The sequence below is a fragment of the Lactuca serriola genome, chromosome 1 (assembly GCF_051521515.1).
Source record: "Lactuca serriola cultivar US96UC23 chromosome 1, Lser_US96UC23_V15, whole genome shotgun sequence".
In the NCBI taxonomy this organism is placed as follows: Eukaryota; Viridiplantae; Streptophyta; class Magnoliopsida; order Asterales; family Asteraceae; genus Lactuca; species Lactuca serriola.
Window position 1 is genome coordinate 112537035 of NC_136408.1, and position 14728 is coordinate 112551762.

A 14728-nucleotide genomic window follows, 5' to 3' on the forward strand; every position below is an offset into this window, starting at 1 on the left:
ATACGAGAGAATGGAAGCCATCATGAAACAAGTACAACATCAACTCAAACAAAAGTAGGAACAAAAAACCTCTACTCAGACAGCTAGAAGCAGTAAAACATGAATAAAATCAGCTACAACAAAAATTACAAATATTATCATTATACTCCGCACCAAAGGAAGAAGCAGCTAGCAACTCAACCACAAAAAATCCCAACAGAAGACACTCAAGAAATTTCATCCAATAACAGTCAGTCAAATTATCATTATTTGTCGTTATAAAATAGTGTGGGTAGGATAATAATTGTAAAGTGTGACATAAAGTGTTTGTCGGTTAGTAATAATGTAATGTGACAAAGTTTGTAAGATTCGTAATAGTGTAATGGTCAATAGTATAAATAGCTTGTCGTATTGCAATAATACCATTGTAATAATATAAAGGTTACGTGTGTAATTGGCTCTTTAAAAGCCTATAAATAGAGCTTTGCCCGTAATGAATAAAGAGCCTATAAATAGAGCTTTGCCCGTAATGAATAAATCAGAGTGATTTGTATTTAAGACTTGAGTATGCTCTCAACGTTTTATCTCTGTTTAAATTTTTTTAAATTTTTGAATAGCAGAGTTTATCCTCAGTACTCATATCATCTAATGCACCATTCAGGTATAAAAATCTTATCCATCATCATTTTACTATCGCGTTATTTAGTTTGAAAATTTTTAGTATGAATTTTCATCGTTATTATTTGTGTATCATCACCATCGTCAAAAATTTTAATATTAATTATAATCACCACTATCAACATCGCATTTGAATCCTTTTAGAAAAACTAATTCGTCAATTTAATATTTTTGTGTGGTTGAAGTTTTAGTAATTATGAGTATTTATCATTATAAAATACTTTAGGAAGGATAATAATTATAAAGTGTGACATAAAGTGTTTGTCGATTAATACTAATATAATGTGACATAAAGTTTGTAAGACTTATAATAGTGTAAGGGTTTATAGTGTAAATAGTTTGTCATCTTGCAATCATTCCATTGCAACCTGTGTAATTGGCTCTTTAAGAGTCTATATATAGGGCTTTGCCCGTAATGAACAAATTAGAGTGATTTGTGTATAAGACTCGAGTATCCTCTCAATGTTTTATATTTGTTGAATTTTTTTTTAATTTTTGAATAGCAGATTTTATCATCAGTATCCATATCATCCAAAGATCAAAAAATATTATGACGCACCATTCAGGTATAAACTCTTATTCATCATCATTTTATTATCGCATTTGAGAAGGTCGAGCTTCTACAAACAAGATTTGAGTTACACACAGACTCAGTATCTACTAGGCTTTTGTCGCTATAAATTACAAGAAGATTATTGACATGGCCGATTGATTTGGTGGCAATTGCAATTATACCAAGTTCATCCCTATCTCATCTCAGGTACATAAAAAGCGAAAATAATCACATAGCAGACACACTTACGAGAGAATGGAAGTCATCATAAAGCAAGTATAACATCAATTCAAACAAAAGTAGGAACAAAAAACCTCTCTACTCAAACAGCTAGAAGCAGTAAAACATGAAGAAAATCAGCTACAACAAAAATTACAAATATTATCATTATACTCCACACCAAAGGAAGAAGCAGCTAGCAGCTCAACCACAAAAAAAATCCAAAAGAAGACATTCAGGAAATTTCATCCAATAACAGTCAGCCGAATTATGATTATTTGTCGTTATAAAATAGTGTCGGTAGGATAATAATTATAAAGTGTGACATAAAGTTTATGTCAGTTAGTAATAATGTAACGTGACATAAAATGTGTAAAACCTCTAATAATGTAATGGTCAATAGTGTAAATAGTTTATCATCTTGCAATGATACAATTGCAATAATGTAATGGTCCCGTGTGTAATTGGCTCTTTAAGATCCTATATACCTATATATAGGGCTTTGCCCGTAATGAATAAATATGAGTGATTTGTGTTTAAGACTTTAGTTGTATTCATATCATCTAATGCACCATTCAAGTATAAAAATTTTATCCATCATCATTTTATTATCGCGTCATTTAATTTGAAAATTTTTACTACGAATTTTCATTGTTATTATTTGTGTATCATCACCATCATCATAAAATTTAATATTAATTGTAATCACCATTATCAACATCGTATTTGAATCCTTTTAGAAAAACTAATTCATGAATTTAATATTTTCGTATCGTTGTTGTTTTGGTAATTATAATTATTAATTATCGGTAGGATAATAGGTATAAAATGTAACATAAAGTGTTTGTCCATTAGTAATGTGAGAAAGTTTGTAAGACCTATAATAGTATAAGGTCAATAGTATAAATAGTTTGTCATCTTGGGTTCTGTGTTCTGTGTGTAATTGGCTCTTTAAGAGCCTATATATAAAAATCTTATTCATCATCATTTTATTATCGCATTTGAAAATTTTTGGTATCAGAGCGTCCTTACAATTTAAAGCTATGAATTTTCATCTATCATCACCATCGTCATAAAATTTTATATTAAGTATAATCACCGCATTTGAATCCTTTTAGAAAAACTAATTCATCAAATTAATATTTTCAGGGGGAGAAGGGGAGGTGAAAATAGGAACAACTTAATATTTATGTTTTTACTAAAGTATAAAAAAACCAATAATTTGATAGTTTCCAAGTACAAAAATCAAAATCTCCGGTCTTACTTTTGGTTTTGTTAACAAAACTTCACCATTCTCACCTTAATGGTTAGAACTTAAAAACTAGATTATTTAAAGGCTTTTCGAAATGAGTAGTTTTTCTATTTTTTTTTTAAAGTAACCATTAACCACAATTTAGTATAATTTTAACAAAGTTTATTTCCACGAAACTAGAAAAAACACACACACATCTTAGCAAAAATCCCATTTTCAGACTTACACATCTTGGATTTCTTCAGAAACATCTAATAATTCTTCGACTTCAACTTCTTTAGCTTCATATTCCTCTTCCACATCACTAGCTTCTCCATCTCTCAACATTTCTCTCTCCATTTTCTCTTCTTCATGGTGTTTCTTCCATTCATTCACCCATTTTTCCCATTCTTCCTTCAATTGTTTTCTCTTTTCACGATCTTGTTCACTTAATAACACTGAGATGTCTTGATCTTGTACATCGTATTTTTTGCTGTATTTTTTTAGGTTTTTCAATATTTCTTCCTCTTTTTCGGGGCTCAAGAAAGATGGTGGCCTTGGTCTCCACAAGAACTGCAACAATCAAATCAAATAATATTTTATTATATTATATCAAGTTTTTTTAGGGTTATTTCCTACTTTAAGAGAATGGAAGGGCATTTATGTCTTTTTGCACAAACAAACTACCGAGTCAATGTCTCAAATGGTTTGGCTTGTTACCTAAAATTGGCATTTATGAAGCTTTCTAGAGCTTTTTTAGTGAAGAAGGTGAGAAGGGCATTTATGTCTTTTGAGTCGATGTTCAATTCCACCTTCAAGGGTGCGACAAAAAATTCAATTGTTCTCGCATTGACATAACAGATAAGCTTTTTTAGGGTATTTCCTATGTTGAGAGAATGAAAAGGGCATTTATGTCTTTTTCCACAAACAAGTAATTAGGTCATCGTCTGACATTGTTTATATTATACGATTGACATGATGTGATTGTGACTGGACAATCTTTTGTAGAGCTCTTTTTAGTGGCAAAGGTGAGAAGGGCATTTATGTCTTTTACACTGACAAGGATAAAAGGGGCGTTTATGTCTTTTGCACAAACAAGAGATTGTGGTCCCACATTTTTTGGTGGGACAGGACCGGACATTACAAGATTTGTATAAGACTAATGTTCATGATAAAAAGATGAGGGCATTTTCGTCTTTTGCACATATAAGAGATGAAGAAATTACCTGGAAGAAATGATCCTTTAAAATTCGGTAAAGCAGCTTCCCATTGAATGACCATATGTTGAACCCATTTTCCATCTCATGAACTGAAGTCACTGAAGTAGCAACATACCTTTTAAAAAAAACATCAAAAAAAATAAATGAGTTGGTTAATAACTTCATTTTAGTAATGTAATATTTGTTATAAATAAAAATTCATATCAATTAATTATATATACCTAAATTAATTATTTTTATTTAGTAAAATGTTTTTTTCATTAACCGAATCATTTATTTTGGTTATAACTATCTAATAACAAGATTTATAAAGTTATAAAAAAAAAACATATCAGGCTATGTTTAGCTTATTTTTTAAGCTTTTTTAGGTTGTCTTGTTTGACAAACCAAAATGTAGCTTATAAGCTAGCTTTTTTTAAGCTGCATTCCAATGAGCCTATTGACCTTTTTCTTAATTTTTCCAAAATGTACCCTTTATTACTTAACTTATAAAATCAATCAATCTTCCACATGCCCTTTTATGTCATTTACATATTTCAGCTAGTTTTTATAAACATCACTTTTATCAACTAGCAACTAGCTTTTCAGCTATCAGCTAGCTGATAAAATATAACATTTGATAAAACTAGCAGACAATAGACCTGAAATATGTTAAATAAGTAATGACATAAAAGGACATGTACTTTTTCTCAGGCGAAAAATAAAAATGGGGTTTTTCATTTTTTACAAGAAAAGCCCTCAACTTTGTATTTTTTTCCGAAAGAAAAAACTTTCAACCTTCTAAATGCTTCCAAATAAACCCTCAACTTTTTTAGTTTTTCTCAAACAAAACCCTTACATTTTTCAAACAAAAAATAAATTTGAGGTTTAATCAAGAAAAAAACACAAAACATAAGGGTTTTTTCTAGATTAACTTAACTAAAATATCTAAAATGACATAAAAGAGCATGTAGAAGATTGAGTTATTTTATAACCAATAAACAGTATATCTCAAAGAGAATAAATAAATAAATAAAAAAAAAAACCTCAATAAGCTCATTGAAACACTAGTCTAGGTAGTTATAGCTATGTCAAACATATCCTAATACCAAAGATTTGAGAAAAAAAAATACCTTCCAGTAGGATCCCATTCAATATCAGTAGCCATAAAATGTTCAGCAGTCGCCATAGTTTCCATCTCATCAACATTATAAAACTCCAACTGCCCATTAAACCCTTTCAACCCAGCCAAAATTACAAACCTGCCACCTGGCGACCAAAACATCCCATTCGCCTGTTTCTGCTTAAGTGTCACAAGCTTCACCACCTTCCCACCTTTGACTGAGTAAAAACTAACATCGGGTCTTGGATTATCCCCATGTATGACACCAAATCTGTGACCTTTGGGCTCCCATGCAAATGAAATTACTTTATCGTTTTTGTTGTCAAGTTCAAAGACTTCAATTGGAATATCGCGTTCTTTGATCCTGAAGAGCTCGAATCCTGTGTAGGTGGATTTTTTGGTTTTGGTGTAGCGGTCAACTTTGACTGCGAGGTAGTCGCCGGTGGATTGCCAGTACATTTTGCAGTCGTTGACGGAGAAGAGGTTTTTTTGGCGGAGTTCTTGTTTGGTTGGGATTTGGAAAAGTGACACCTGGCAATGGGAATGCCACGTAGGCGTGTTGGAAAATGGAGAAATAGTAATGTAGTTTGAATTATTTGTCTAGGGTTAGTCTCATAGAAGACCTTATATTTTGGACATTTGCCTGAAAAAGACCTTGTATTTTTTTATTTTTTCGGAAAAAAACCCTCAACTTGGTTTTTTTTTTTTCCGGGTTTTATGCGGAGAAGTTCTATTATTTTGGGAAAAAAATTTATAAAGAATTAAATCTTTTCTTTTTTTGAACTAGAAAAGTCCCGGTTATTTAACTTTTTGCCCAAATTAACAAAAAAGTCTTTTTTTTGTATTTTAATAGGAAATGACAGAGTATATGATTTTCTCAAAATAATGGGACTTTTCTGTTCAAAAAAATAAATAGTACTTTATCGAAAATTTTCCCAAAATAATAGGACTTCTCTGCATAATATCCGTTTTTTCCGAAAAAAATTGTAAAATGTAGGGTTTTTTTAAAAGAAAAACTAAAAAAGTTGAGGGTTTTTTTTAGAAAAAATACAAAGTTCAGGGTTTTTTGGGGAAAATGAAAAAATCGGTCTTTTTAAGGTGAAAAATAAAGATAAGGTTTTACGCGGAAAAAACAGGTTAATCTCATTGCCTAAAAAAGACCTTGTATTTTTTCTGATTTGGCCCTTTAAGTCATTTTTTGCCAAAAAAAATTGTAAAATGTGAGGGTTTTTTTCGAGAAAAACTAAAAAAGTTGAGAGTTTATTTGGAAGCATTTAGAAATCTGAGGGTTTTTTCTAGAAAAAAAGTTGAGGGCTTTTTCGAAAAAAAAAATGAAAAAATACAAGGTCTTTTTCAGGCAAAAAATAAAGATAAGGTTTAAGCCAGAAAAAACACAAAATATAAGGTCTTCTTTTAGATTAACACTAAAATTTTGATGATTCTTGAAGCTTTATTATATTTTAACGTGTGTTGATTATTGTAAAAAATAAATAACTGAATTTTTATTTTTATTTTTTCAAATATACGTAATATTGGTATTTTGTTCTTTATAGTAACAAGTGAAGAATGGAATTGGATTGGATTGGATTCCTTCCACTTTACTCTAGGAATTATCAAAACCCATCAAACATGGAATTTGGAGGATTCCAATGGAATTGAATTCCGAAACAAACTAAGGAATGGAATCTTGGATTCCAATTATGAACTTACTCTTGCAGGTTGATTTCCTCCACCAAGTTCAGGAACAAAGAGTGCAAAAATAGGATCAGTAGGAGACCAACTGAAGTCCATAACATTTTCAACTTTGATGGATTTCTTGTCAATTAGACTGAAGGTCTCTGTCTCATAAACTGAAATTACATTTTTGCCCATTCTAGCAAAGTACTTGTCCTCTTTGCCTCCACCCCATCTGCAAAAGTACAAACATGTCCACATCATCAACACACAAGAACAGGATAAAATAATATGTAGGACTTGACTTTCTAGGGTTTGTTTTGGATAAGATAGCTAAGAATTTATTAACAATAAAATTGTAAATTTACTCAAATTGTGGAACTTTATAAGAAAGATTTATTTTATAAGAAAGAAATGGAATAAGAAATGAGTCATTACACTTATCATGACTGGAATGAATGAATGAATGAATATTTCTTCAAATTTTTTTATATCATGTGTAGTGTAATATTATGTATGGTTTGAATTCTGGTATATTGTTATTTTAATTATAATTCATCATATTCTTATTCACAAAAATAAGATTTTGTGTATAATAGAAGGTAAATAAAACCAAAATAAGTTTATACTAAAAATTATTTTCTACAAATTTATTAATAATGAAATTGTATGTTAATAAAAATTGTGGAACTATATAAGAAAGATTTGTGTTATTAGAAAATCTAGGGTTTGTTTGGATAAGATAGAATGGAATAAGAAATGAAATGAGTCATTATACTTATCATGACTCGAATGAATATTCCTTTGAATTTTTATATCATATGTTATGTAATATTATGTATGGTTTAAATTCTGCTATATTGTTATTTAATTATAGTTCTTGAATTACTTATTTATAAAAATAAGATTTTAAATAAAATAAAAGCTCAATAAAACCAAAATGGGTTAATGCCATAAAAACACTTAAATTTCCAGGTTTTTGTCGGTTTTGCCAAATTTTGAATTTTATGTCCATTTTTACCCTCACATTTTCTAAAAAATGTTCGGTTTTACCCTTTTACTGGTGATAATAGGTTTTCCAGGTTACTATTACATTAATTTCGCAAAAAAACCCTTAACTTTACAGTTTTTCACGTTTTTACCCTTAAAATTATAATTTTTTTATGCTTTTACCCTAAGTAATATTTTTTCATATTATACGTAATCATGAAGAAAAATCGTATTTATATACGAAAAAATGTTTAATTAAATATTGAATTTACGTTCTTTTTAATTGTTATTTCTTTCTTTATATATATATGTGTGTGTGTGTGTGTGTGTGTTTTGCCTGGTTAAACCATTTAAAATGTAAAAAAAACAAAAAAAACAAATTAATATGTTTTTAGAACTACAGATACAAAGTAATATGTTTTTTAGAACTATATATATATATATATATATATATATATATATATATATATATATATATAAAGAAATAACATTAAAAAAAGAATGTAAATAAAATATTTAATTTAACATTTTTTTCGTATATAAATACAACTTTTTCTACATAAATACGTATGGTATGAAAAACAAAATACTTCGGGTAAAAGCGTAAAAAATTATAAACTTAAGGGTAAAAAAAAAAAACGCATAAACTTAAGGGTTTTTTTGCAAAGTTAATATAATGGTAACCTGGAAAACCTATTATCACGGTAAAAGGGTAAAACCAAACATTTTTTGGAAAATGTGAGGGTAAAAACGGACATAAAATTCAACTTTGGGTAAAACCGACAAAAACCTGAAAACTTCAGGGTTTTTATGGCATTAACCCAACAAAAATCTACTCTAATATATAAAAATCTTTTTGCCACATGTCCCTCATTCATTTTGTAGTTATTTTAAATTAAATTTTTTCCACATGTCATTTTATGGTTTTTTCCATTTTATTAAATTTCATGTAGTATTTTAATGTAATAATTGTAATAAATATAATCAGAAATGGATACCAATTTCATTAATGCAACTTTTCTTCTAATTTAAAAATTCTAAAATAAAGCTCAGTTATTTCCTTTGTTTATTTATTTAAATTCGAAAAAGAAATGAGCACTTTAATTTCAATAATCCAATATTTTTCTAATTTTCCTTATAAATTCAAACTTAGACCTTCATATTTAACTTTTTTTTTAAGAAACCCGAGTAATACAAGGGTCTCACTCTCACAACTAGTAAGTTTATAAAGAAAAAAAAAAATTCTAAGTACTTTTAATAATTGAACTGTGATTTAATTTAAATCATAGAACTTTATAACAAAGATTGGTGTTATTAGAAATTGCATTAATAAAAATAAGGTTATATTGCAATTCTTCACTCCATGGTATTCAAACAAAAAACCTCCAAGGAATGAAAACTTTAACATGATAAAAGGAATCACATTTTTATTGGAATAGAATCAACAATTCCATTCCATAATTCTCAATCCTTCAAATACACATACCTGAAAACAGGCCATGAGACTCCAGTAAAACCTCCAGTTCCACCAATTGCAAATTCATCAGCACTTCCTTTAAAATCCCTCATTACTTTTCCAGTTCTTACATCAAATATGTTCAGCACTACCCTCTGATCATCACAAAAAATTAAAGTTAACCAAAAAAACATTGTTATAATTTTTAAAAAAAAATTAAAAATAAACAAAATATTATGCTTCTTACATGTGTATCACGTGGGTTGCTTGGTTCATGGCTGCTATATGTGACCAAATATTTCTCACCAGGTGAGAAATCAATGAGTTTCACCTAATTCAACAGAACAATTTCAAAACCTAATTTATTTGTTTATTAATTATTATTGCATCCTTCTTTTATTTTTTATTTTTCTAGGGCAACTTATATAAATAAGGTAAATTTGTGGTTTAATCACTTATGCTTTACTTTTTCCAATCAAGCTTTCAAACCATAAAAGTTTTGACATTTTTCCAAATCAACTATTTTGACATGTAACATGCCAAAAAGGTTATTTTGGAAAATTACAAGGGGACCTTGATATAAGAAAAATACTGTTGAAAACTGATAAGTCTATAACAGGTGAAAATGGTTAATTTGGAAAAATATATGTAACTTTTATTGTTTGATTGAAGAAAATAAAGTACTAGTGTTAAATGGTAAAACCATCGATGAAAATATAATTTTTTTTTGTAAACTGCTCTTTTTTCTAACAGAGCATTGTACTTTGAAAATTCTTAGAGGGTGTTTGGGATTTCATCTAAAAGCATCTCATTGACTTATTGGCTTTTTAAAATGACTTCTCATTAACCCTTCAAAAAGGAGATTTCAATAAGTTAGGATTTCTAACTTTTCAAAACTTCTTATAACTTTTTGGGTTGTAAAACACAAATACCCCTTATAACATGTATAAGCTAAGACAAACACTTTTTAAGAAACAACTTATTGACTTATTGACTTTTCCCATCAAAAACGCTAATCCAAATAATTTTTTAAAAACTCATTTTCTCACCATCATAAGTCAATAAGTCCTTTTAATTATAAGTCCTTTTAAAGTTCAAAATGAAATCCTAAACACCCTCTTAAAGTATAATGTTAGAATAGGATTAAATGAAAGTAGGATTCTATTATAAACAAACAGATGAAACTAAATTGCTATTTCTTGCATTTAACTCTAGAGCAAACCTAAACCATAACCAACCTGTGGATGAGCATAACGCATTAGGCGGTTGAATGTGGTGGCACCACCCCACACAGCAGCACCCTGCCTGTGGACTGTGGCTAAGTAGGTACCCAATGGAGACCACTGCACAAAACTTTCAGTCCAAAACTGCAGAAAATTGATAAATTCATTTGTAAGTAAAAACATTTTTAATGAAATACACAAAAACAATGCAAAAGATAAAGAATTTCCACTCACAGGGCGTTTGTAAACAGGATCAGCTTTCACTTGTCTTGCATCATTCCACAACACCTCTGTGTCAGATCCAGCACGAATAACAAACTGATCTCTACCTTTCTCATCAGTAAGCCAATGTTGCAGATTCTCCTGCAATAATACACCAAATACAGTTTATTTATCAAGATTTTTAGTAAAAAAGAAATTAACTGCTCTTCTTCAGTATATAACATCGTCACATTGTCACATAACAATAAACTAGCTAATTCAAATACTTACCCCTGGTGTGTATGGCTTGATTTCAGGAGGGGCCCACTCGTCTGGAACTTTCATGAACTTTTCAATTTCATCAAACATATTGACAGCAAAAATATGTGCTCTATCTAGTTTGTATCCATTGGTCTTCTCCTTAGCAAGCTCAGCTTCCTACAACAAGCAAAAACAACAGAAAAGGAAAAGATTCGTTTATTCAAACATTGGTTTATAGAGAATTGTTGGATTAAAGAAGGGTGAAGGAGATACTTGAGGAGTGTTGTACTCAATGAAGCAATAACCTCGAGTTTTTCCAGTGTCTTCTTCTACAGGCATCCAAAGCCCATTCTCCTTGATTACCCCAATTTGGCTGTAAATTTTACGAACTACACCTTCAAGCTTTTCAAATTTCTCACGAGGTACAACTGGCAAGTTATCAACAACAATAATATTCCCAAATCCAGCATCAAATTCCAATGAATCTTCCTCGTTAAGATCATCATCGTCGCTGAAAATACAAATACAGAAAACGTTACCCATGCTGTTTAGTGAAACATACAAACTCATAACAAAAACTCAAATTCAGAACAGAGAACACACACAAAGTAACAGATATTTAAGTATTCAGTAGCTCAAAACAAGAGCAGATGCCCATTCAGCTGCAAAACCTCAAGCAACTATGTACTTCATATGCAAATGCATAACTAAATAGATATAAGTATTCAACTTTTTTAAGGAAATGTACAATTATACATAAGACAACCTCAAATTTGATCATACGATTCGTGTACTCAATCATTGAAAACATGTAGTGCAAAATACTCGACCTTGCGAAAATATAAATGCATAATCGGGTCATTAGGTTTTCTTCCCCTACCTTTTGATACCAAAGTCTTCACCGGGAGGGAGCCGAACAGAGTTCCAATCAACTGCCGACAAATCGATGTTTAAACGAGCAGCTTCAGCTCTTATGTCGTCCATTGACATCACGTCCGCCATGATTTCTCGATGTTTTTTTAGATCGACAAAACCGCAATCGAGAGGAGTTCAAAGCTTCGCTTTTGCAATTGCTTGATTTAGGGTTTCTGATAACTTGTGATCGGAGGAGCTGCGCAACTGTAGAGTACTACTAGTAGCGTCGAGAAGATCACCACCACTTTTAGCGTTACTTTTGTAAACGAACCAAAGAGGCCCTTCATGTTTAAGTGGAGACGAAATTTTCACTACACATTCCACATTTTCTTTTAAATTTAAAATTAAATAAAACATAACAGGATATTTGGATGTTAATTTTGAAGTTAAAAAGTCTGAAAGGATTGATTGAGTTGGAAGTTTTTAAAAAAGAGTTTGGGTTAAATTAACCAAAAATGACATGTTTGGTTATCTAGAGTTATTTACATATAATATTTTTTAGGAGCCAATTTGTTTGGATAAAATTTATAAATTTTTTTACAATCTGTTTTGAGAAAATATATAATATAATTTCTTTTTACATAATTTATGAATTTTTGGTAACATTCAAAAATAATGTTCATACAAAATTATAAATCACATTGAAAAAAATTCTTTAGAAAATCATATGTAATTTCATATTACATTTATCCTTATGATCTTATTATCTATCCCGCAATCATATCTCGTATCACTGTCATATACATATCATTATCATTTATACAACGTGTACTTGTACCTTCATCATGCGTTTCATTACTATTACCAGCTCCAGTCGTATTATAAGATTATTGTTGTGTCTTGTTAAATGTTTTATCAAATCTACCAACCTTTCTTATATAGTTATGGACTGTCATTGATGTTATCACTATCCATACCTACCCATACTTGGTGCTCGTATGTGTAATTAACATGTATATCTCTAAATAAAGCTCATCTAGCTTTCCACACTCCAAAAGTCCGTCCAATGATATTACGTAATGATGAGTGGCGATAGTTAAATGACTATTTCGGCCTGCGAGGATTACGCATTGCAGCAGTCTATTCATGTCGAAAATCTGATAGATGATAACAAATGTTCGTACCTTTATATGGAGTAAGATACTCTCTAGTAGTATTTAGGTAGTCAGCATCAACAACGTAATATTTATCTGCATATAAAGCAAATATTTGTTATATGTTTCAACCAAGTATAAAAAACATACAACTTTCATTATTAAAAAATTATACTAACCACCCGTTGGATGTGGAAAATGAAGCTTCGGTCTCCGTAAGGCTTCATTGAAAATCCTTGTGTCGTATGTGGTTCCCTCCCATTCGGCCAACACAAATGTAAAAAAAACATATTAAAATCGCAAACATTCATGATATTTTGTGTGGCATATCCCTTTCGACCAATGTATTTTGTTTCTTCAGATTGTGGAATCGATGCCCTCACATATCTCTCATCTAAAGCGTCAACGTAGTCCTACAAATAAAAAAAAAGTAAATCATGATTAATTCATTTTTTAAAGTGTCACTAACATTAAAGTAACTAGAACATTTGATAATACCGTGAACATGGGATAATATTTTGGATTATATATATATATATATATATATATATATATATATATATATATATATATATATATATATATATGTGGTAAATTACACGGATGGTCCCTATGGTTTAGGGTAATCTGCGTGTTTGGTCTCTAAGAACTTTTTTTAACTCGGATCATCCCTACTTCATATTTTTGTTACACGTTTAGTCCCTGTCCACTCTAAAAAGACTAATTTACCCTTATTCTTTTTTTTCCTTTTTTAAATTTATTAATTTATTCAAAATAAAATAAAATATGGGCCATTAATTCTTAACCCTATCCCTAAAGATTGGATCTTACTCAAACCCCTTTGCCTTTACCTTGTTGCTCTCGTCCGCCACCACCTCCACACACCGACACATCCCTTCTTCTTCCTCCCTCGTCTCTCGTCTCTTCACTAGAAAGTTTCACATGCTCAGTCACACACACATACACTCTATCTATATCTCTCTCACTCTCTCACTCACTCTCTTTCTAAGTCTAAACTCATCAAGTTCTGATATTGCTTCGTGAAACAGTAACGAAGATGAGATGTACTTCGGCGATTATGGGTTTGTGTTTTTTCTGGTTCGTTTTGGGGATTTCACCCTAGCAATTCAAAGTCATGAACGATTCCAGGGTTGTTTTTGTGTTTTTTCTAGTTCGTCAGTTGGGAATTGGAATTGTAAGTGGGTGGTAAAAGGAGATCAAAGAGAAGCTTGGAATGAGATAGATGATAGGTAGAAAAAGAGATTAAATCTCAACTAATCGAGTATTTCATCTCAAGAAAAAACCTAGAAAAAAGTTTGATTTCCATTGTTGGTGTTATGCTTAATCAGGATGTTCTTGTTTTTTATGGTCCCCACCAAGTGTTCGATCATTTATGTAGTCGGTTTTTTTTAAAGATCATGGTGAATCATATGTGAAGTTTTGAACCCTTCAATTAATTGGCGGAACTCTTGGTGTTATGCTTAATCGTGGTGAATAAACTTCTCCCCACCACCATCTTTAAATACAGATCTCGACTCCCACATAAGCCACCACTGTCACTTAGAATATGAAGAAACTGATTTCAAATTAACATGTAATTCAATTTTAACTTTTTTTTAGAAATCCAAACATGGAGAACCAAGGAGTTTTTATTTGCAATAGATTATTTGCTTTTGAGATTTTTTCTGGTGGAATCTAGTATTTTCCAGTGGAGTTCGGCTTTTTCCGGCGAGAAGAGTTAGATTTTCCTGCGACGGAACATAAGGACGGAGGGAAGGGGAAGAGGGTTCAATGGTGTGGTTCTTGAATCAAAGAAATATGTTTTTAATTAATATTTTTCTATATTTATTTAATATTTTTTAATTAACTAGCAATTTAAACAATATAAAAGAAACCAGTAAGGGTAAATTAGTCTTTTTATAAGGGACAGAG

At 30.4% G+C, this 14728-nt stretch overlaps 1 protein-coding gene and 1 long non-coding RNA gene across 2 annotated transcripts; one reads left to right on the forward strand and one right to left on the reverse strand.

The window, feature by feature from the left end:
- Positions 1 to 873: 873 nt before the first annotated feature.
- LOC145097460 (uncharacterized) lies at positions 874 to 1969 on the forward strand. Its single transcript, XR_013704381.1, has 2 exons — positions 874 to 1223; positions 1418 to 1969. It is a non-coding gene; the product is annotated as an uncharacterized LOC145097460 (long non-coding RNA).
- A 798-nt stretch (positions 1970 to 2767) lies between these two features.
- On the reverse strand, positions 2768 to 11962 carry LOC145097466 (eukaryotic translation initiation factor 3 subunit B-like). Its single transcript, XM_079035038.1, has 11 exons — positions 11668 to 11962; positions 11061 to 11298; positions 10818 to 10964; positions 10560 to 10688; positions 10341 to 10469; positions 9350 to 9433; positions 9133 to 9257; positions 6693 to 6891; positions 4993 to 5513; positions 3887 to 3995; positions 2768 to 3233 (listed from the first exon to the last, which is right to left on the reverse strand). Exons 1-11 carry the CDS (start codon positions 11787 to 11789, stop codon positions 2904 to 2906), a joined length of 2133 nt encoding a protein of 710 aa, XP_078891164.1. The 5' UTR covers positions 11790 to 11962; the 3' UTR covers positions 2768 to 2903.
- Positions 11963 to 14728: the final 2766 nt, after the last annotated feature.